Genomic DNA, 24,967 nt, shown 5'->3' with positions numbered 1-24,967 from the left:
CCATAACCCATCAGCAGGACCAGTATCTGCTCCTTTGGGCAAGGAGGAACAGGATGAGCACTGCCAGAGCCCAACAAAATGACCTTCAGCAGGCCACTGGTGTGAATGTCTCTGACCAAACAATCAGAAACAGACTTCATGAGGGTTGCCTGAGGGCCCAAATGTCTACTGCGCCCTGTGTTCACTGCACAGCACCGGGGAGCTCAATTGGCATTTGCCATAGAATACCAGAATTGGCAGGTCCACCACTGGCGTCCTGTGCTTTTCACAGATGAGAGCAGGTTCACCCTGAGTATATGTGAAAGACGTGAAAGCGTCTGGAGAAGCCGTGGAGAATATTATGCTGCCTGTAACATCGTTTAGCATGACTGGTTTGGTGGTGGGTCAGTGATGATCTTGGAGGCATATCCATGGAGCGACTCACAGACCTCTACAGGCTAGACAACGGCATCTTGACTGCCATTAGGTATCGGGATGAAATCCTTGGACCCATTGTCAGACCCTATGCTGGTGCAGTAGGTCCTGGTTTCCTCCTAATGCACGACAATGCCCGGCCTCAAGTGGCAAGAGTATGCAGGCAGTACCTGGAGGATGAAGGAATTGAAACAATTGAATGGCCTTCACGATCCCCTGACTTAAACCCAATAGAACATCTGTGGGACATTATGTTTCGGTCCATTAGGCGCCAGGTTGCTCCTCAGACTATACAACAGCTCAGGGATGCCCTCATACAGATCTGGGAGGAAATGCCACAAGACACCATCCGTCGTCTCATTAGGAGCATGCCCCAACGTTGTCAAGCATGCATACAAGCTCGTGGGGCCACACAAGATACTGAAAAGCATTTTGAGGAGCAGAAATTAAGTTTTTGAAAAAATGGACTAGCCTGCCACATCTTCATTTCACTCTGATTTTAGGGTGTCTACACAATTGAGCCCTCTGTAGGCAGAAAACTTTTATTTCCATTAAAAGACTTGGCATCCTTTTGTTCCTAAGACATTGCCCTGTCGTTATTTGTATAGATATCTAACTTCATATTGAGATCTGATGTATCTAATGTGTTTCTTTAAAGTGTTCCTTTAATTTTTGTGAGCAGTGTATATATATATATATATATATATATATATATATATATATATATATATATATATATATATATATATATATATATATAGGGCAGCTGCTTTTTTAATATATATAAATGATTTAGATAGTAATATAAGTAACAAGCTGGTTAAGTTTGCAGATGGTACCAAGATAGGTGGATTAGCAGATTATTTGGAATCTGTTATATCATTACAGAAGGACTTGGATAGCATACAGAATTGGGCAGATTTGAGGTAGATGAAATTTAATGTCAGTAAATGTAAAGTATTACACATAGGTAGTAAAAATGCTAGGTTTTTAATACACAATGGGCGGTTGATAAATCGAGAGTACACCTTAAGAGACGGATTTAGGAGTCATAGTGAACTCTAAGATATCGACTTCCAGACAGTGCTCAGAAGCCATTAATAAGGCAGAATGTTAGGATATATAGCACGATGTGTGGAGTACGTCTAAGGAGGTTATGCTCAACCTTTATAATGCACTGGTGAGGCATCATGTTGAGTACTGTGTGCAGTTTTGGTCTCCAGGCTACAAAAAGGACATAGAAAAGGTCCAGAGAAGAGAGACTAGGCTGATTCCAGGGCTACAGGGGTTGAATTATGAGGAAAGATTAAAAGAGCTGACCCTATACAGTTAAAGCAAAAGAAGATTAAGAGGTGACATGACTGAAGTGTTTAAAATTATGAAGGAAATTAGTACAGTGGATCCAGACTGTTATTTTAAAATGAGTTCATCAAGAACACATGGACACAGTTGGAAACTTGTTAAGAGTAAGTTTCGCATAAACATTAGGAAGTTTTTCTTTACACAAAGGACGATAGGCACTTGGAATAAGCTACCAAGTAGTGTGGTAGACAGTAAGACGTTAGGGACTTTCAAAACTCGACTTGATGTGTTTTTTGAAGAAACAAGTGAATTGGACTGACGTGCTTTGTTGGGCTGAATGGCCTGTTCTAATATTAAGATGTGTGAATACTGTTTCTATACTATACTGTTTCTATACTACTGGATAATACTGCAAGCCAAGTTGTATTTTTTTTTCCCAATACTGTGTAATATACCTGGGTACTGTGTAATAGTGTGACGACATGTTGACTTTATTCTCTACATTTCCACTTTAATCTTGACGCTTATGACGAGAATGAAGTCCACATTTTTACTTTATTCTCGCCGTTTGTTGAGATTAAAGTCAACATGTCGTCACACTATTACACAGTAACCCAGGTGTAGGCAGCTGCTCTAGCTTAACTTGTGGTGCGCTGACTGTGCACATCTAGGAGCTTGCACAAGCACAGTAATCTACCCTGTTAGGTTACTTGAGATAGTAAATGCTTGGATTCTGAAAGCGTGTTTTTGTGTTTTGCAAAGTAACATACTCAATAATTTAAGCTTGCACGGCTATAAAACAACAATTGAGACAATACATATCTCATACTCCTAGTGTGTGTGTGTGTGTGTGTGTGTATTTGATACTTTGCCCCACAGTGGCATTAAAGGTGTTCCTTCTACCTTGTACAAGATGTGTAAAGCATATTATTAGAGAGACTCTGTCATTGAAAAGCAAGTGTAAGAAAATAATAAATAAAAACACTATTTTTGTTTACCTGTTCAGTGAGTCGGTTTTAACTGTAAGTTTTTAATTTACATCATTTCATTATTGTGTTTTCCTCTTAAAAGATGAGTCAGTAAGATGCTTTACACTAACCTTTGTTTGTATATGTAGGGATGTATCATCAAAAAGCAAGAATCACTGTGCTTCTCTTTTGTTACACTTTTTAACCCAATACATAGAATTGTAAAAATTATATTTTTATTTATCTAATGTTCAGAATTAATGCATAATTTCAGAAAATGTGCACTTGTTGACTTTCTAATATTTTATACAAATTAATTTTTTCAGAATACCTATTTAGGATAATTATTTTGCTTTGTTTATTATTTATATATGTAATTAAGAACGAAAGAAGCCAGTTTCTGCTACTACAAAGGAAATGGAATGGGCACAGATGGCTTGCCACCGTTGTCTTGTCTATTTGGGGGATCTCGGTAAGAAATGCCTTCAAATAACAGTACTATTGCTTAATATTTTTATTTGTTTAGGAAAAAATGAAAAATGTAGTGCAAAACTCCAATACAGTTAATGAAAAGAGATGTTTAGATGTCTTGCTAGAAAGGAATTACCACATGGACCACCTTTGATCAAAACAAGCCTTAAAGGGTCCTCCAAGAGTCAAAACACATAGAAGACACTATGTAATAATAACAAAATATTTATTACTATTTATAAGACGTTTCTATCTTCTTGATGTACAATAAAAGTGCAAACCATCTTCTCAATTCGAAACCAAGAAAGATATACCAGCTGCTTGTAGCGTGATTTCAAAAAAATAAAAGTGCTGTGTGTCCGGAAGACTTGAACTCTGTGTGTTGCTCTTTATTTATATACAATGTGTTCCAAATTATTATGCAAATTATATTTTTCTCTGATTTTCCTAAATAGTTCATTGAAAAGTGGCAGTCAGCATAATTTGAGTCATCAACCATTTAGAGTATAATTCGAATGTTACTGAACAAACCTAATAACAGTATGTTTTTCAAAAATAAAAAACTTAAAATGCACTGTTCCAAATTATTATGCACAACAGAGTTTCAAAACATTTTATAGGTTGTAAAGAACTGAAAATGGTAATTTGTGTGAATTTGCAACATTAGGAGGTCATATTTACTGAAATCAAAAGCTATTTCTATCAAAAACACCTTAACAGGTCAAGTTACATATTAACATATGACCCCTTATTTGATAGCAGCTTCACAATTCCTGCATCCATTGAACTTGTGAGTTTTTGGAGAGTTTCTGCCTGAATTTCTTTGCAGGATGCCATAATAGCCTCCCAGACCTGCTGTTTGGATGTAAACTGCCTCCCACCCTCATAGATCTTTTGCTTGAGGATGCTCCAAATGTTCTCAATAGGATTGAGGTCAGGTGAGGATGGGGGCCACACCATGAGTTGCTCTACTTTTATGCCGATAGCAGCCAATGATGCAGAGGTATTCCTTGCAGAATGAGATGGTGCATTGTCATGCATGAATATGATTTTGTTACAGAAAACAAACAGTCAGAAACTCCACATACCTTTCAGAGTTCATTTTCACACCTTCAGGGACCCTAAAGGGGATGACCAGCTCTCTCCACATAATTCCAGCCCAAAACATGACTCTGCTACCTCCTTGCTAATATCGCAGCCTTGTTGGGACATGGTGGCCATCCACCAACCACCCACCACTCCATCCATCTGGACCATCCAGGGTTGCATGTCACTCATCTCTAAACAAGACTGTTTAAAAGTGAGTCTTCATGTAGTTCTGTGCCCACTGCAGCCGTTTCTGCTTGTGAGCTTTGGTTAGGGGTGGCCGAATAGAAGGTTTATGCATAACTGCAATCCTCTGGAGGATCCTACTCCTTGATGTTCGCTGGACTCTAGAAGCACCAGCAGCTACAAATACGTGTTTGCTGCTTTGTAATGGCATTTTAGCAGCTGCTCTCTTAATCCGATATATTTGTCCGGCAGAAACCTTCCTCATTTTGCCTTTATCTGCATGAACCCATGTGTGCTCAGAGTTAGCCACAAATCTTTTAACAGTACCATGATCAAGTTTTCGTGAAATATCAAAGGTTTTCATACCTTGGCCAAGACATTCAATTATTTGACGCTTTTCGGCAGCAGAGAGATCCTTTTTCTTTCCCATATTGCTTGAAAATGGTGGTCTGCTTAATAATGTGGAACATCCTTCTTTAGTGGTTTTTCCTTTAATTGGGCTCACCTGGCAAACTAATTATTACAGGTGTCCGAGATTGATTTCAGTGATCAAAAGAGACCTGAGACACAATACAATGCATGAGTTTAATTGAAAAACAAAATGTTTAATCTTTATGTCACTTACAGGTGCTAGTCATCAAATTAGAATATCATGACAAAGTTGATTTATTTCAGTAATTCCATTCAAAAAGTGAAACTTGTATATTAGATTCATTCATTACACACAGACTGATGTTATTTCAAATGTTTATTTCTGTTAATTTTGATGATTATAACTGACAACTAATGAAAGTCCCAAATTCAGTATCTTGGAAAATTAGAATATCAATTAAGACCAATGCAAAAAAAGGATTTTTAGAAATGTTGGCCAACTGAAAGGTATGAACATGAAAAGTATGAGCATGTACAGCACTCAATATTTAGTTGGGGCTCCTTTGGCCTGGATTACTGCAGCAATGCGGCGTGACATGGAGTCGATCAGTCTGTGGCACTGCTCAGGTGATATGAGAGCCCATGTTTCTTTGATAGTGGCCTTCAGGTTTTCTGAATTGTTGGGTCTGGCGTATTGCATCTTCCTCTTCACAATACCCCATTGATTTTCTATGGGGTTAAGGTCAGGTGAGTTTGCTGGCCAATCAAGAACAGGAATACCATGGTCCTTAAACCAGGTACTGGTAGCTTTGGCACTGTGCGCAGGTGCCAGGTCCTGTTGGAAAATGAAATCTGCATCTCCATAAAGTTCGTCAGCAGCAGGAAGCATGAAGTGCTCTAAAACTTCCTGGTAGATGGCTGCGTTGACCTTTGACCTTAGAAAACACAAAGGACCAACACCAGCAGATGACATGGCACCCCAAACCATCACTGACTGTGGAAACTTTACACTGGACCTCAAGCAAAGTGGATTCTGTGCCTCTCCTCTCTTCCTCCAGACTCTGGGACCTTGATTTCCAAAGGAAATGCAAAATTTACTTTCATCAGAGAACATAACTCAGCAGCAGTCCAGTCCTTTTTGTCTTTAGCCCAGGCGAGACGCTACTGATGCTGTCTCTTGTTCAAGAGTGGCTTGACACAAGGATTGCGACAGCTGAAACCCATGTCTTGCATACGTCTGTGCGTGGTGGTTCTTGAAGCACTGACTCCAGCTGCAGTCCACTCTTTGTGAATCTCCCCCACAGTTTTGAATGGGTTTTGTTTCACAATCCTCACCAGGGTGCGGTTATCCCTATTTCTTGTACACTTTTTTCTACCACATCTTGTCCTTCCCTTCGCCTCTCTATTAATGTGCTTGGACACAGAGCTCTGTGAACAGCCAGCCTCTTTAGCAATGACCTTTTGTTTCTTGCCCTCCTTGTGCAAGGTGTCAATGGTCGTCTTTTGGACAACTGTCAAGTCAGCAGTCTTCCCCATGATTGTGTAGATGTGAGACCATTTAAAGGCTTTTGCAGGTGTTTTGAGTTAATTAGCTGATTAGAGTGTGGCACCAGGTGTTTTCAATATTGAACCTTTTCACAATATTTTAATTTTCCAAGATACTGAATTTGGGACTTTCATTAGTTGTCAGTTATAATCGTCAAAATTAACAGAAATAAACATTTGAAACAATGTTTCAAATGTGTATAATGAATGAATCTAATACAAGTTTCACTTTTTTAATGGAATTACTGAAATAAATCAAATTTGTCATGATATTCTAATTTTATGACCAGCACCTGTAAATACAATTTGCATAATAATTTGGAACGCGGTGTATTTAAACCTTGCTTCTAGTTTGTGGCTATTTATTGGTTGAAGCATCTCCACAGGAAGGAGAGCAACTGAGCAGCTCCACTGCTGCTCCTGCCACTGCTTCAATGCAGAATAGATCATTGCATGGCTGGCTGTGCTGCCACAAATACAGTGCATCCAGAAAGTATTCACGGCTCATCACTTTTTCCACATTTTGTTATGTTACAGCCTTATTCCAAAATGGATTAAATTCATTTATTTCCTCAGAATTCTGCACACAACACCCCATAATGGCAATGTGAAAAAAGTTTACTTGAGATTTTTGCAAATTTATTAAAAATAAAAAAATTGAGAAAGCACATGTACATAAGTATTCACAGCCATTGCTATGAAGCTCAAAATTGAGCTCGGATGCATCCTGTTTCCCCTGATCATTCTTAAGATGTTTCTGCAGCTTAATTGGAGTCTACCTGTGGTAAATTCAGTTGATAGGACATGATTTGGAAAGACACACACCTGTTTGTATAAGGTCCCACAGTTGAAAGTTTATGTCAGAGCATGAACCAAGCATGAAGTCAAAGGAATTGTCTGTAGACCTCTGAGACAGGATTGTCTCGAGGCACAAATCTGGGGAAGGTTACAGAAAAATTTCTGCTGCTATGAATATCCCAATGAGCATAGTGGCCTCCATCATCCGTAAGAGGAAGAAGTTCGAAACTTCCAGGACTCTTCCTAGAGCTGGCCGGCCATCTAAACTGAGCGATCAGGGGAGAAGGGCCTTAGTCAGGGAGGTGACCAAGAACCCAATTGTCACTCTGTCAGAGCTCCAGAGGTCCTTCCAGAAGGACAACCATCTCTTCAGCAATCCACCAATCAGGCCTGTATGGTAGAGTGGCCAGACGGAAGCCACTCCTTAGTAAAAGGCACATGGCAGCCCGCCGGGAGTTTGCCAAAAGGCACGTGAAGGACTCTTGTATTGGATTTGTATTTGCTCCATTACCCATGTGCACTTAGCTACAACTAGTGGTTAGGTGGCCATAATTGTTTTTTAAGTTTTTTATTTTTTTAGCGGAATTCATGGCTGTATTGGTTATGGCAGATCACCGAGGTTTTGAGGCAGCTAAGCACTTGCACATCATCACAGTTCTACCAGCATGTTTGGCCCTTGGTATGATGTTCTTCATGCGGATTGGTACCTACTTTGCTTGAAGTGAAAAAATTAATCTATTCCCGCATTTGAATTGAAGACCATTTTCATTCATTGGTCGAAACCACAAGCACAACATTTATGTAGTAAATTTTCATACAAGTGTAACTCAAAGTGCTTCAAAAGATGTCAAGTTACAAGAAAAGTAAAACAAATAAGATTAGGCAATAATAGTAAAGAATAAACAACAAAGAAAAACCACCAGGTCAAACAGTAGCCTGTGAAATAACCACACTAAAGTTTTGTGTGGACTGTGGAGTGTAGGAATTGTACATTTTGGAGTAGGTATTCAATTCATGTGTGAATCACTGTTGTACACAAGAGGATTCAAATTCAAGCCTGTTGTAGCTGGCCATGAAAACGTGAGAGTGAATGTTTTTCTAGACCTTCACAACAAACAACGTGGGATGTGCAACATGTATAACAGCTATCATTTTTGGGTGGAGTATTTCTTTAAAAGTTATTTAATGGTAAACCTTGTGGCCTATTGAACTTAACAGCATAGTGTTCATTGCCATCATAAGGCAAACCATGTTTAGCTTTTGGTAATTAAATAAGTTGTCAACATCATAATATTAAAAATATAAGGTTTATTGTGTCAAATGTGAAACTGCATAAATACAAATGTTTAAACATACCATATTTATATTTTTAGCTTTAACCACTATACCACTTGTTTGCAGACAGTCCTATGTTCCACAACTGTCCCACATTGGATCCTTGGAAAATTATGTGTAATGACTGCTAGTCATTAATTTGCATTTTTTCATTACAGAAAGCTACTTCATTCAGGACAAATCAAGTAAAGGAGTGTGTTTCCCTGGTCACTAATGAACCATTTGGAAGGTTTAGAAATGAGTTTTTAGGGCTTCCTTTAAACACACGCGTAGCTTCACGAGTCTCTCCTGTCTCGGGAAGTAGTGTTTGTTTTAAATGACTACAACTCAATCCTAGACTTTCTTGTATATTTTGCTGAATTTATTGGGTCATTAGACATTTAAAAACAATTCCAAAATATGTTCCAAAAGATTTGTTTAAGTAAAATAATTAGAATGTATAATTTTCAAATTTAAAGTTTTTCAGTAAGTTATAGCCTATGTAAACATGAAGCCAAGACAGGACTATGCTGCACACAAACATGCCAGTGTTTCTTACCCTCAGGCTCTTTCAAAATTATTATTTTCAAAATTTTGAAGCCTGCATAATTTATGACTGGAGTTTTAATCCCAGCATCCCTGATGGTAAATTATTTCTTACATTAATTGCACTGTGCTGTTATCTCCCGGCCATGCTTTGTAGGTAGCGTCCTAACACAGTCTAGCTTCTCAAGGTGATTACAGTAATCTATCACTTCCTAAAATCTCTGGTTTTATTAAAGAATACGAAGATGCCATTCAAAGACATACTGTTATTCAGTTAATACAACTTGCTTCTCTTTAATACTTAAAGTTGAATGATTCTATGATGGTTTTACTGTCTTAAGGTGTAACATTTAAATGTCAAATCAGTTTTCCATGAAGTACATAGTTTATAATGCTAAAATGCAATTTAAGGTTTATAATGGTAAAATGAAGTGTTGCTTTACACTTTTAACTAGTTGCACCGCCATAGAATAAAAACTCTCATTTAATGTATAGAATATTTTAAAAGGATTACTCCACCAAAATGTTTTATTTATCCCATGCGGCTTGTAGTGATGCATAAGAAAAATGTTCAATCTCATATTTTTACACAGAATGAGTGATAATGGAGTCTAATGATGACCTATTTGAAACAAAGGCAAACAATGTGAAAAGTCCATGGAGGAAAAAAAAGAATGCATTTGTCATCTCTCATAAATACATGCCTGTTATTCAGTTGGTAATTCATGGCATGTAAAATACATGTTTTTTTTTTTCCATTAAAATGTTAACAGTTATATCCTTGAAAGGTAGCGCTCCTCATAAACAGCAAACTCGCATTTCCCATAACTCTGTGTTTTTTGAATTGCTCTCCCACCTCTCTGTCATTCATTAGTAGAGTACAGACTTCAATTTAAGGTTATTTTTATTCATGTTTTTGATTATGACTACAGATTTTGCAGTTTGGTCTAGTATTTACTTTCTGTCTAGATTACCTGTTAATGTGACTCTGTTGGATGTATAGACTTTCATAGAGTTTTTAGTGCTTGTGTATCGCGGCAATGTTTTTGAACATCTTTATGAAGTCTTTTATTTCTGACCCCGATTGGACCTACGAGGTTTTCAATTCCACTTGGTCCGGGCTGATTATTACTTTCCTTATTTTCAGAATTTGCACGTAGCTGCTCTTTCTTTTTTGCTTAGTTGTTGACGTGCCATCTAGAACGTATAAAATTTTTAAGAGCTGGGAGCGCATGAAGTGTGTCTGTCAAAAGCATTCCAACAACTAAGAGGCTAGATATCCGTGATCTTCTTTTAAATTGTTTTTAAGTAGGGTGTCGTGTGCAAAAGTGACTGTCTCATGGGCTTTGCTTCCAAAGGTTGTAAAGTCTAGTCTTGCGGGACGACAGAGTGTCTTTCAGCGAAGATTACGTCTCAACCCAAGATTTTTTTTATTATAACAGAGTGATGTAAATTCAAATTGATTAAGAAAATCTTTTAACATTTTAAATGAAATAATACAACAATCTGTTTTTAAATGTGCATACTGTAATTCTCAAATAGCAATTTTGCATAAGAAATCGGGAACAATGGATTAAAATTGGCCCTAACAAATTCCTATATGTTTAGTTGTGAAATTTTGTAACTTACAACTTTCTTCACTCTTGCACCGAATCCAAATGAGTCCAGTTTCAAGAGAAAATTCAGTTCAAAAAGGGACTGTTTATTTTGCGGTGAAAAAGGAAATCCTTATCAGTAAAATGTCTGGTAGATAGTATGTAATGGTATAGTCCATCTTACAAGGATTCCAAGAATGTGTGAGAATTTGTTGATAAGCAGACAAAATGTATATGAAATACATGATTTTACTTCCAGAAAATTTAAAAACACTAATATTATTAAAACTTCTTTCTGGTTCCCCTTTTTCCAGCTGTAATTGCAGAGCAGGATTGTCAGTCCATCTACCTATTCATTTTCTAAGCCTAAGTGCTTACAAAAAGCATGACGGGTGATTTAAAAATTTATTGCATATTCAAAAAGAATTGAAGACTGTTTTTGTATCTTTTAAAATGAGGGCAATATAGAAATAATGTGCTATATCAAGTTGTCCTGAATACAGTATATGTTTTCTGTTAAAATATTACATGATTTCTGACTTTTGATGTTGAACTGCAATAAATTAGTTTTCTTTGTTCATGTTTCTTTCAGCTCGTTACCAGAATGAGCTAGCAGGTGTAGATGCAGAACTACTTGCAGAGAGATTTTATCATCAAGCTTTATCAGTGTCGCCAAACATAGGTAAATATAGGTTTTTACTTTTTTTTCTTCATCACAATATTCACTTGTCATTGTGGAATATTTAAACTTGCAAGACTTGCTCTGTTGTAAGTTGGTTATACGTTGATGTCTATTATGCCTCCTTCCATTCTAGGAATGCCTTTTAACCAGCTTGGAACGTTAGCTGGAAGCAAGTATTATAATGTGGAGGCTACTTATTACTACATGCGATGGTGAGTAATATATTTTTGCCAATGTTTTGATTAAAACATACCATGTTAGGGGAATTGTTTTGTAGTAGTAAATGTGACCACTGGCACTTAGTTATAACTGATAGTGATACTCTACTTTTTTCTACTACAAAGAATGTCAAATTGTCACATTTTCTTTTTAGGTAGGCAAGACAGGAAAAAAAACTGCTTTTATTTAATTCTGTTATATAAAATTTATTGTTAATTATAAAATACCAGTAACCGTGCACTGCACAATAATGTGCAGTGAATACACTTCAGCATTTATAGTTTTCATACTCTTTCTCTGTACTTTTAGCATTCGTTTGCTCAGAGGTTGATGTGCTTGCTGCTTCCTGAGCAGCTAGTTTTTTCCACTCTAGCCGCTCGCTTCTTCTCTTCTTTCGTCTGCATCTTTTCGCGTTAAAACTGATTAAGTCAGTGTTTCTGTTTCAATTACTTAGTACGTTTTCCTTAATTTTTCACTTAAGATGGTACTTCATTCTTGAGGCAGATTAAAGACTTATTTAAGATAAGAAGAGGTAGGGGAAGTGACGGCTAAGGAGGTAGGGATGAGAACGGCGCCCATACGTATGTGTTGCACAACCACCCTGCTGGCTGCTGCCGAGAATTGATTCTACAATAAAAATAAAGTAAAAATAAAGAGGAATAACCTTGGAGGTCAGTCATCACCCAGAAAATGGATAGTAGACATCATGTTGTATATGTGCACCAAATTTCAGGTCAATAGTTCAAACGGTTTGTGAGCTACAAGTGATTTAAAGTCCTGGACAGACAAACGAACAGCCATGGTAGTGTATTATATACAGGTGCTGGTCATAAAATTAGAATCATGACAAAGTTGATTTGTTTCATTCAAAAAGTGAAACTTGTATATTAGATTCATTCATTACACACAGACTGATGTATTTCAAATGTTTATTTCTTTTAATTTTAATGATTATAACTGACAACTAATGAAAGTCCCAAATTCAGTATCTCGGAAAATTAGAATATTGTGAAAAGGTTCAATATTGAAGACACCTGGTGCCACACTCTAATCAGCTAATTAACTCAAAACACCTGCAAAAGCCTTTAAATGGTCTCTCAGTCTAGTTCTGTAGGCTACACAATCATGAGGAAGACTGCTGACTTGACAGTTGTCCAAAAGACGACCATTGACACCTTGCACAAGGAGGGCAAGACACAAAAGGTCATTGCTAAAGAGGCTGGCTGTTCACAGAGCTCTGTGTCCAAGCACATTGATAGAGAGGTGAAGGGAAGGACAAGATGTGGTAGAAAAAAGTGTACAAGCAATAGGGATAACCGCACCCTGGAGAGGATTGAGAAACAAAACCCATTCAAAACTAAGGGGAGATTCACGAAGAGTGGACTGCAGCTGGAGTCAGTGCTTCAAGAACCACCACGCACAGACGTATGCAAGACATGGGTTTCAGCTGTCGCATTCCTTGTGTCAAGCCACTCTTGAACAAGAGACAGCATCAGAAGCGTCTCGCCTGGGCTAAAGACAAAAAGGACTGGACTGCTGCTGAGTTATGTTCTCTGATGAAAGTAAATTTTGCATTTCCTTTGGAAATCAAGGTCCCAGAGTCTGGAGGAAGAGAGGAGAGGCACAGAATCCACGCTTGCTTGAGGTCCAGTGTAAAGTTTCCACAGTCAGTGATGGTTTGGGGTGCCATGTCATCTGCTGGTGTTGGTCCATTGTGTTTTCTGAGGTCCAAGGTCAACGCAGCCATCTACCAGGAAGTTTTAGAGCACTTCATGCTTCCTGCTGCTGACGAACTTTATGGAGATGCAGATTTCATTTTCCAACAGGACCTGGCACCTGCACACAGTGCCAAAGCTACCAGTACCTGGTTTAAGGACCATGGTATCCCTGTTCTTGATTGGCCAGCAAACTCGCTTGACCTTAACCCCATAGAAAATCTATGGGGTATTGTGAAGAGGAAGATGCAATATGCCAGACCCAACAATTCAGAAGAGCTGAAGGCCACTATCAGAGCAACATGGGCTCTCATAACACCTGAGCAGTGCCACAGACTCATCGACTCCATGCCACGTCGCATTGCTGCAGTAATCCAGGCCAAAGGAGCCCCAACTAAATATTGAGTGCTGTACACGCTCATACTTTTCATGTTCATACCTTTCAGTTGGCCAGCATTTGTAAAAATCCTTTTTTTGCATTGGTGTTAATTGATATTCTAATTTTCTGAGATACTGAATTTAGGACTTTCATTTGTTGTCAGTTATAATCATCAAAATTAAAAGAAATAAACATTTGAAATACATTAGTCTGTGTGTAATGAATGAATCTAATATACAAGTTTCACTTTTTGAATGGAATTACTGAAACAAATCAACTTTGTCATGATATTCTAATTTTATGACCAGCACCTGTAAGGAGATAACCATAATTTCATCTTTATTGCTCACTACCTCATTCTTTGATATGCAAATTGTTATCAGTATCTTTTATGGAATTCACACCTTAATGTTTGCAAATAATCTGAAAATGTATTTTTGTATTGGTAATTTGTATCGGAATATATGACTTACTAAGCAGAGCAAGGTTATAGCAGTTATACCAACAAAAGTTCAATGAAGAGATTTGGGTTAAAAGATGTCATAGATTTAGTCAGTGCACTTTAATCATGTCTGAATTGTTTAATTTGTAATTATAAATTTTAAATTACAGATTATATTTGATTCCTTATGTTGCATAGATAGAAATTTAACATGTTTGAACAGACTGTGTGTGGGATATGAATAGGTGGGTCAGTGAGTGGGTGTCCAAGATTGAATCTACTTCATTAAAGAACTTTAAACTATGTCAATATATGAACATTTGTTTTTCTTAAGACTGTAAATCTCACACTGCTGGTCTTTTTTAAATGTTGGATTACGAAGAAATGAGGCCAGCTGATTAAACAGATTCATTAGAGGTAAAATAATTCCACTAATTATAAAACTGGTATGAAAAAAAGCTTGCAGCTAGACGGGTCTCATAGGATTGAGATTAAAGGAGAACTCATAGAATGAGTATCACAAACATTGAGCTGCATTTTGTTTTATCACACAGATGTTTCTAGTCTCCTTTATGTCAGAAATTATTCATCCATTTTTCTAGGCAGATTTCAAGATTTTGTTGTATTTTAGATAGCAATTTTAAATCGCTTGCAATATAAAAAGATCTTGAAAATATTTGCTAGTGTGAATAGCCTGCTTTTGTAATTTTCTAATGTTTGTTGTGCTGACTTATATATTTTTTGATCAGTTCACCAAAATGGTAATGCTTTTTGTAGTAACCTTTTCAAGTAGCAAGTATTTTATGTTGTTTCAGCATCCAATCTGAGGTTCCCTTTGATGGAGCCTATGGTAATTTGAAGCGACTTTTTGAAAAGTCTGCCAAGATGTATCATCAGGTGAAAAAACAGGAACTGAAGAAGCTGACCCCAGCAAAACAGAGGTGATTTTTTTCTTTTTATTTCACTGTTTGAGAATTTTTATTTATTTAATGGTTTTGTATTTGCATATTTAAAAAAAATTATTGCAATTTACCTGTTTTCCATTGGGTTCACATGGTTTTGCTCTGGATTTTGAGATTGCAATAAAAATACATGTATGTGAAATTATGCATGTAAATTCATAAATTGGCTAGGGGTGGCAAAGTTCCCTTTGTTCAATTGGCTTACTATCCTTGGGCGATTACTGGAGTTGTTTGGGGAAAACACCTATTCAGAAGAATATTTCAATATTTTTGTGGCAAACTATATTATTGATGCAGGAAGGAAGGAAAATGTTCAGAATGATTTTGCATTTAAAATTTTTAAATTTAAATATAACAATTTTTCCAAAAGGTAACATTTATCCTATCCCATTTGTTAGAATAAACAAACTCTTTGAATTTTATTAGTACATTAGTACTAAAAAAAATTAAAATTAATTTAAAAATTGAATCCACCTGGTGCCATACTGCAAATGTTGGCACTGCTGAAAACATGTATCTTTTAAATTGAATGTTAGGGTGTGTTTTAAATTTTCAAACATTATAGCAAATCTTAATAAACAATAAATAAAAAATATACAGTAATCCCTCCTCGATCGCGGGTGTTGCGTTCCAGAACCCCCCGTGATAGGTGAAAATCCGCAAAGTAGAAACCATATGTTTGTATGGTTATTTTTATATATTTTAAGCCCTTATAAACTCTCCCACACTGTTAACATTATTAGAGCCCTAGACATGAAATAACACCCTTTAGTCAAAAGTTTAAACTGTGCTCCATGACAAGACAGAGATGACAGTTCTTTTTCACAATTAAAAGAATGCAAACATATCTTCTCTTCAAAGGAGCACTGTCAGGAGCAGAGAATGTCAGAGAGAGAGAGCGTGATAGAAAAGCAAACAATCAAAAAATCAATATGTGCTGTTGGGCTTTTAAGTATGCGCACTGCGATTAAGCAGCCGCAACAGAAGGGAGCAATGTGAAGGTAGTCTTTCAGCATTTTTAGAGTAGCGTCCGTATCTTCTAGGCAAACAGCCTCTCTGCTCACACCCCCTCCGTCAGGAGCAGAGAACGTCAGAGAGAGTGAGAGAGAACAAGAAAAGCAAACAATCAAGCACCGTTCGGGGAGCACATCTCATATCATTGAGGAGTTTTATTTAATACGTAATACATGCTCTGATTGGGTACCTTCTAAGCCATCCGCCAATAGCGTCCCTTGTATGAAATCAACTGGGCAAACAAACTGAGGAAGCATGTACCATAAATTAAAAGACCCATTGTCTGCAGAAATCCGTAAAACCAGCTGAGAAATCTGTGATATATATTTGGATATGCTTACATTTAAAATCCGCGATAGAGTGAAGCCGCGAAAGTCGAAGCGCGATATAGCGAGTGATCACTGTAGTATATAGATATTGATGTATTAAAATCAACTGCTCCAGAAGTTAGGATTGTCTCTGCAACCTGAAGACTGATTAATTCTTAAAGTTAACTTTGAATGGTAAGTTTGACTTCAACTGGGAATATACTGGACACATTCACAAGCTTTTGAGGTATTGGTTAACGTAATATGCAAATAATTTGGATTGGATGTTGTGAGACAGCAGCAGGGTAACTACATGACCATCGTGCCACCCTCTTTTAATAAATCCATCCATTTATTTTCTATTCCACTTATCTAGTTAAGGATCCTGGAGTTATTTAATAAATGGAAAAAAATATTGATTAATTGTTGCCATGCTTTATGTAAAAGGTGTGATTAATCCATTGCAAAATATCATACCCTGACCATAGCTCTGGGTTTAGACACCATACATTTTCAACTCATAATCTCTCTGGTTTTGGTGTGTACTAGCATAACCTTTTATTACAAAATCAATCTGACCTCTAGTCCTTGCACATGATATCAAAGACAAGAAGCATTAATATTTTGATGCTCAAGTGGTTATGTTGTATTTTATTGAAAGTGTAGAGAATGCATGAATAAAGCAGTTTGCCTTACTATTCATCTTAGTAACCATGAATAGAGAACATTAATATAATGTGACAGATTTCAGTTACACTTTATTTGAAGGAGTCTACCTAGTGACTTCATAACACATGCATAAACATGGAATGACATTTAAGAAGAAATACTTCATTAGCAATAATTAGTTAACATCAGTATTTGGAAGATATGGAACAAAATATCAATATGTTTAAAAAAAAAAACCACAGCACTGCACTTATTCAAAATTCACCATAATTTAGCTAAAATTTGTATTGCCACTTTAGAGTCCACACATTATGGGGAGCTCCTTGTTTTAATAAAAAGCAATGGCATCTACTATATAAAACATCTATTTCATCTTGCAAATAACATTATCAAATAATCATATATTCTTAAATAACGTTATTCAGTAACCTATTCGTGCGTTATGAATATCCATGTAGACACCCTTCAACTAAACTGTTAGCCAAATTTATTCCCCTATAGGACATTTAAAAAAACCTTGAATTTGTTAAAATTAAAGATACAGCAGGTATACTCATTTCTTTCTATAATTCTACATGTTAAACATATCTTCAATTGCTTCCTTGTAGCAGTCACGTTAATTAGTCTGAAAAATGTGTCCTTACTGTCTTCAGACAAAAAGGAAACTTTTTAAATGAGGATAATTTGTGACTGATAACACCGCTATTGTGAAGCTTCTTCAAGTTGGCTGCTTTGTGCACATGCTCACTTTTGTATCGCAGGCTGCTCTGAAACTTTCAATGATTGCCTGCTTGCCTTACTGGGTGAGACGTGTTGCAAACTTTTCCACAGCAGCAGTACAGCTAGCCATGTTTCTTAAAGAGAAGCAACATTTATTAGACTAGGCAAAATACAAACTTGTGATTGATGCAGTCACACAATGAAACAGCGAATTGGAAATTCTAGAAATGTTTTTCAAACAACAGCAAGTCATCTCAGCAGCTCTCAATACATGCAATGAGGTTGCTTCTATTGCGACTGGCATACAGCACACTTGTCTGCAACACATCCATCACAGGTGCCCAGTTGTTTTTTTATGTGCGATTGTTACATAGGAATCTGTTGCCCTGGATGTTCAGCTGTCGCAAGTTAGGGCTAGTCTCTCCACTGGCCTGAGATACCTGACAATGCTTTGCTTAAGGTCTTCGTAAAGCCTTGATACAATAACTTGACTCAGTTGCTTTCTGTTAGGTGTATCATACTGCAGTTCAAAAACCTGTGTCATTTGTCGAAAACCCTTATTTTCAACAACAGTGTAGGCTTCTTTTATCTTTGCAGAAAAAAACTGCTATAGATTATTTTTTTGGGCACAAACTGAATTAAACGGAGGCTTGGAGCTACCCACCGTCCCCAGTGTAGATTGTTTAGGCTCTGTTCATTTGGATATTAACTGAGATTACGTTTATGGGTGATGTCGGGATAAATGATTTCTCAAATTTGTTGTGTTGCAAAAATAATTAACGTCTGAGTTACACAAATTACCTATGATTTTGTTTTTATCCAGTTGTTCTTTAACGATGCACCGTTTGAATTCATAGTAGGTCCCATGTCTGATTTAAGACGCTGATTTCAGTTAAAGAGGACACATCATTTTATGCGAGATGGTAAAGTGCTTTTTCCAAAGAAAGCCTTAACGGGCGCATTACCAACATCTACTGGATCGGACACCAAAAATGAAGATAAGCAAAAATCTATGTATAGTAACTGAGCAGGACAGAGATAAATCTTGATACTTTAAGAATCAATATTGAATTATTTAAGCGAAAAATGATTAATCGGAAAATTAATATTTTTACCCAGGCCTATTTGCTGTGTATTTGCAACTTCTAGGTAGTTCAGTGTAAAAGATTAAGTATGCAGCACCATATCGCTTGTATCTCCTAGGAAATGAGACAGAAATGACTAACATCATGAGGTCCTAAACTTCAGCAGTCAACAATGTATAAAAGTGTAGCACAGAACAGCTTTTTTTTTATCAATTTGAATGCAAAAATGACACTATCAGATGGCACTACATTTGCAGTCTTGAACATTTACTGCAATAGTTCACTTTTCTGGAAAGTTGCAAAACAGCTCTAATTATGTTCTCACCTGAAATAGTGCTCCATCTTTTATTTGTTAGTGTCTTAAGGGCTTTAAAACTAGTACTATGTAACACCTTTCATACTAGCACTTGTACTGTAGACCACAGATTTCAGTCATAAATAGGAAGATAAAATTAAACATTTGCCTTGTGTCATCCATATGTTGAGAAAATATTTTCTTGTTGCAAATGCAGTTTGAGTTTTATTTTGTCCTTTTGTTTTTTTTTTTTCTTCTCATTTTGTTTTTAATCAGATTATTCTAGGTGTTTTCTGGTAGATAAGGAAATTGGGAAACAGTGATGAACACTAAATGGTTTCTTCACAAAAAGTACTCTAACAAACTGTTCTCAATTTAATTTAAAATCACCCCAAAAATTTGGAATGTAAACTTCTAAAGTAGCAGAAACTATAACACACCACCACATATATTGTATCTGAATAATTCTTTGTATCTGGAAGTGTAAAGCCTAGTCAGGACTTGCAGTGCTCATTGCATTCTAAATACTGAGCTTTCTCATTTTGAATTTCACACTTGGAGTACAATATATTGTGATGTTTGCTTAGTTTCACAGTAACAGATTCATAAAGCTGTGAAATACTAGTAAACTGCAGTTCACATTAGCAGATCTGCTTATTCTTAAATATACCCAAAAGTATTTGCTCTATGTATACAGTGTCCTGCCTAAATATTGCCACCTGACCAGTTCTCTGATTTTAATTAATAACAAATTATGTACAGAAGTATTGTTCTGTTTAATTAGCTGTACCCCGTGGCTCCGCCCACATAGTAATGAAACAGGACAAACTTTAAAAATCAATAGACGTTGGCACTATATCTGATCTTGTTCAGCTCTGACAGGAAAGCGTTCCCCGCGTGGGAAGAAAAGCACATGGCCATGATATCTCTGGCAATCAGCAGCTTCCCGCTAAAACACATGAAGCTCTGATCTCTCTCTCAAAAACGTTGAAACATTACTCCTTAACAATTTGTAGATTATAATACCTGTTTGTTCAACAGACATTATCGCTAGCTAAGCGGAGGCAAGGTGCACTCCAACATGTGGCGAAACGTAGACTAACTTGAACAGAGGCAGGCAAGTGAATGAGGAAAGCCCAGCCCCCCTGCTCTTGGCTCACAGCCTCATTGTTGGATTTGCATAAGTAAATAAATAAATAAATTTGGCAAACTCCAACTATGCACTCATGTGATTTCTTTTGAGTAGTGGCTTCTTTTGGGCTACCCTCTAATATAGGCCAGTTATGCAGAGTTGTTAAAATCTGTAGCTTCATAATGGTGATTGTTGACCTACCTGCGGCTTCTCGTACAATGTTTTCCTTCTGTTTGAGCAGAGTTTTGAGGGATCACTTTCTCTAGGCCGGGGGTCTCCAACTGCAGTCCTGGAAAGCTACTGTGGCAGAAGGATTTTATTCTAACCCCTTTCTTAATTAGTGACCAGATTTTGCTGCTAATTAACTTTTTGCCTTAATTTGAATCGATGCACAACTTAAGACTCAGGCCCCTTAATTATTCCTTATTTCCTTAATTAGCAACCAAACAATATTAAGATACAAAATGTGCCAACACATAAACAACATCCTGTGCCCATCACACAATAACTGAAAATAAAGAAAAGTGAAGGCCTCAGTAATGTTGATCTTCTCAGGTCCACAAAACATTGTTTTGGAATCAGTTTTGGAAGTGTTTAATAAGCGCCATGGAATTAAAGAACGGGTTTAATTGGCAATGGGGATTGGCTTCCAATTAAGAAACTGAATGAAGTGAAATTGGTAGTAGTTTGAGGCCCCAACTTAGTTGGTCATCTGTTGGCTCACTTCACATCAAATTTAAGTTTAGGTGCCGTTTAAGAAAAAAAGAATTTAAAACAAATGGAAATAGTTAATTAGCAGCAAAATCTGTTCACTAATTAAGAGTTAGAATGAAAACTTGCAGCGACAGTAGCTCTTCAGGACTGAAGTTGGAGACCCCTGCTATAGGCAATGTCTGGGATGATTTGATGTAGCTTCTCCTTTTTGATAATTGAAAAAACAATATTGTGTATTATTTTGTTTCCATTTCCTAATACAGGTAGTCCCCAGGTTACGGACATCCGACCTACGACATATGAATGGGGCCACAGCTGCGACGCATGCACCTCAGTAACTGCCGCTCCATCATCTTCGGCCTGGGGATGCTGCAAGCGGTGGCTGGAGGGAGGCAATTTTGCTGCTCGCGCAGTGTAGTGTCCCTCAGGCGGCTCCCGGCGGCAAGAGATTTCACTGCCCACACACGGCTGCCCCGTTCATTCTCAGTGGGCGGCTGGTGATGCTGCTAGCGGTGACCCGGTTGTGGCTGAACGGAGGCCATTGAGGGTCAACATGGCGGCGGGGGTTAGCATTGTAGTGTGCCTTGGATGGCTGCCTGTTGAATGGGGGCGGTTGGGGCAATTCACTACACGCCTTTCGCCGCACCGTGTTCGTTATCGATGGGCAAACGCTGCAGACAATATACTGTAATGGAGGTGACTGTGAGGAGGGCTGGTGATGAACCACCCCTCATCGCCCCCATTCAATCTCAATAGCAAGCCTGCTTGTTATGCACATAGCAGGAAGTTGTCTCTTGTCAGTACATTAGACGTGTTGATGATGGGTGCCTTTCTGCTGTGATAGTGTGTACAGTGCTTTGTAGAAGAGCTCATCTTAGCCTTTTGTCTTCACCCTTCAAGAATGTCTCTGAAACACAAATCTGATGCAAGTGCTGATGATACAGTAAAGAAGAGAAAAACCATCACCATTGAAAATAAAGTAGAAATAATTAAAAGGTCAGAGACATTGGCAGAGCACTTTAACAATAGTGCTTATTAACAATAGCATTTATTACAATAATGTACCTGTTCTGACTTACATACAAATTCAACTTAAGTACAAACCTACAGTCCCTATCTCGTACGTAACCCGGGGACTGCCTGTATATGCATTTTAATTATTTTATCTTCAGATTATTTATACTGCTTGTTAGTCTTTGTTTTTACATATAGCTGTTCATCAGTGTCATAATGGTTCCTCAGTAGTTGGGTTTGTATCCAGGAAATGTAGCAGTTATTTTAAAGGTTCACTGATGGAGTCCAAATCTATGTAAACTTCCCGTAACACTGACTAAATGCATAGCACCAATTTTTTCTTGTTAATATTTTTAGATGATGTAAAATAATACTTTAAATATCTGTCACTTGGTGAATTAGAGAATTTTTCAAAGTTTAAATATTTTTGCAAGGCTCTGTGTGTGTGCACACGTGAGCAGTTATACTACTGGTCTTCCAACTTTTATTGAAATCCAGTCCCCTGAATAACCTGAATTAATACAAGCAGTAAACTATCAGAGGTTAAAAAAAAGGATGTAGGTTACTAAAAACTGAAAAGTAATATAATTTTCATAGTTACACAAGAGCCTTTTTTAGGGAACACATACTGGGTTAACAACTTAGAGCTTTTCTGCAGAAATAGAATTTAACTATGCCTTTAAAGTTGATGTAAACAATTCCTTCAAGTGACCCAAATTTTGTTGATTATTTACAAACCCTCTGTCCATATAAAAGCAGTGTTGGAACAAGCTGTGTTGCTACACCCTCTGAAACATTATTTGCACAATCATTGGTATCATAATGGTTAGAAAATAGCAATTGACAAAGCAAGACAGACCAACCATTGTAAACGTTGAAAGTGTAGGTCTTTCCTTCAGTGAAATTGCAAAGAAAGCCATCCAAGTCTCTGTCCACTTTCATCTTCATTTACACTTCAACCTGAAGTAAGCTTTTTTCTTTTTGATTGATCAGTGATTTTTCAACCGCAGTTGAACTATGGGCTTAGGGTCAATTGTTTCAGTGTTCAGCTGACAGAAATAAATATGCATTAAAGTAAACAAGCTGTTATCTGACATACAGCTTCTGTACTTATTCCTGGTAATGTTTACTATTAAATATTCACATTCACCATCAGCACTGCTTAAAGGCAGTGTGAGAGACAACAGTATTTTATGAATATTGGTATAGGAATCTTAACTGCTAGAATTGGCAATATTTAGCAGATCATACACAGAGGAGGCAGTCGGACATTTCCCAGCTTACTTCAAATGCATTCATTCCCTCAAAGCAGACTCTATCTCTCCAGGCAGACTGGTCTCAAACTTGTGAATTATCTCACTGTGAATTTTGTTTCCAAAAATGTGATCGTCCTAGGCTCCTTCATAGGCCAAGTAGGTAGATCAGAGATCAAAAAATTGTTGCACGCATTTAATGATGCATATTGTGCTTTAAATTTGGAAGGTGATGCTGTAAGCATATCCTATTTTGTCCTTTTCAGCATCAGTATGAGCAAGTGCCTTTGATCTGTATTGATCACTAGTTTTAAGTAAAAGTATGAATGGTACCAATGGCACCATGAGCTCATCTTTATATTTTCCTATAGTAAGCTGCTCAAACTGAAAAGCAATTGATGTTTATCACAGAATAGTGCCAATATCGAGTAAGTTTGAAGCTGTGAAAACTGCTCATTCTGTACGGATTTCTTGCATGTTTGAAACTGGTGACACTTCATCTTGAATTGCTGGTAAAAGTCTCCCAAAATTTATTTAGCGTTTTCTTTTCAAATCACTATGCACTCCACCGACTATTATCATACTTGTCTATTTTTAGAAATTAAAGATCTTGCTCTTCACAAAATCGCTTTAGCACATCGATTTATTTATTTATTTACTAGCGACTGGGAGCCGATCGAATCAGGCTACGAATTCTACGTTTGTGAAATCAATACTCAAAGAATCATTTGTTATTTGTTTTTTTTTTTTTGTTTTTTTTTTAAGACTTTGACCTTGTTCTCACAGGTGAAGTTCAATGAGTTGCAATGTTTGCACAGGTTGTCAAATGCGCCAGAGTGGTGCTCCGGAAGTTCGTCCTCAATAATATCTGTGTGATTGCATATGTCAATGCTGTGCCACTGAGCATTTTCATGCCGCAAGGCACGGGCTGCTCGATTTCTTTCAACCCGTTCTGCATTTGCTTCAGAGCTGCTTCAGTCGCTTGTGCATGTCTGGCACGATTTCTTTTAGCATTAGTAGCATTCTGTAGCGCACGTTCTTCATCTGTCCTTTGTGTCAGATTTGCACAATTTCTTTCAGCGTTAGTAGCATTTGTAGCCGTACGGTGCTCATCCGTTTGTTGTGCACGTTGTGTACGTCTGGTCGCATTAGCAAGTCTACGTTCCTCGTCAGTCATGTGACTTAGTTTCCTACGCATCCTTTCCACGGCCGCTGCTCTTCTGGCTGCGTTGCGATCATCACTCATTTCAGATCTGAGATCGGCTAAAATTTAAACAATGACCGTTGTTAATACCCAGCCGTCATTACTCGGTTTGCCAATAGATATCAGAAGGACGGATGCCAAATTGCATGGTTCTAACTTGTATTGAGTCGAGGTACTGACGTGAACACCATACATACGGATAGTATCAGATTATATATAACGATTGTTGTGCCTGTCTGCAAATATTAAACTAACTAAGTTTTACAATGCCTTCAATAATTATCTCACAGTATTGAACTGATCGATCAGCTGATTCAGTGCAGTTCTCAAGTGTGTGTGTGGTGCAAATTATGTGAATAAGGGATTCACTGATGATAACTTTTTGTTGTTTTGTTGGGACAATTCTCTTGTACGTGTTATCATTAACATCAGCCCAATCTGAGCATGCTGACACTAGCTGTGTCTCCCATTTTTCGCCTAATTCGTTGGTATGGAATAATTAGTCATGTCCATCAGTTATATCCTGTGCAGATCAAGCAGGACTTAAATGAATTAAATCAAAC

At 37.3% G+C, this 24,967-nt stretch overlaps 1 protein-coding gene across 1 annotated transcript in view; it reads left to right on the top strand.

Annotated features, from left to right (window-relative positions):
* The window catches only part of smg5 (SMG5 nonsense mediated mRNA decay factor), a 197,693-nt gene that overhangs the window by 68,046 nt on the left and 104,680 nt on the right, over nucleotides 1–24,967 (top strand). The window contains exons 5-8 of the mRNA XM_039752424.1: nucleotides 3,067–3,156; nucleotides 11,190–11,279; nucleotides 11,413–11,491; nucleotides 14,850–14,975. Coding sequence (XP_039608358.1) covers nucleotides 3,067–3,156; nucleotides 11,190–11,279; nucleotides 11,413–11,491; nucleotides 14,850–14,975 — 385 coding nt within the window. The remainder of the gene's footprint in view (nucleotides 1–3,066; nucleotides 3,157–11,189; nucleotides 11,280–11,412; nucleotides 11,492–14,849; nucleotides 14,976–24,967) is intronic.

This window comes from Polypterus senegalus, chromosome 1 (genome assembly GCF_016835505.1).
Source record: "Polypterus senegalus isolate Bchr_013 chromosome 1, ASM1683550v1, whole genome shotgun sequence".
NCBI classification, from domain to species: Eukaryota; Metazoa; Chordata; class Cladistia; order Polypteriformes; family Polypteridae; genus Polypterus; species Polypterus senegalus.
This window is presented reverse-complemented; position numbering and strand designations above follow the sequence as displayed.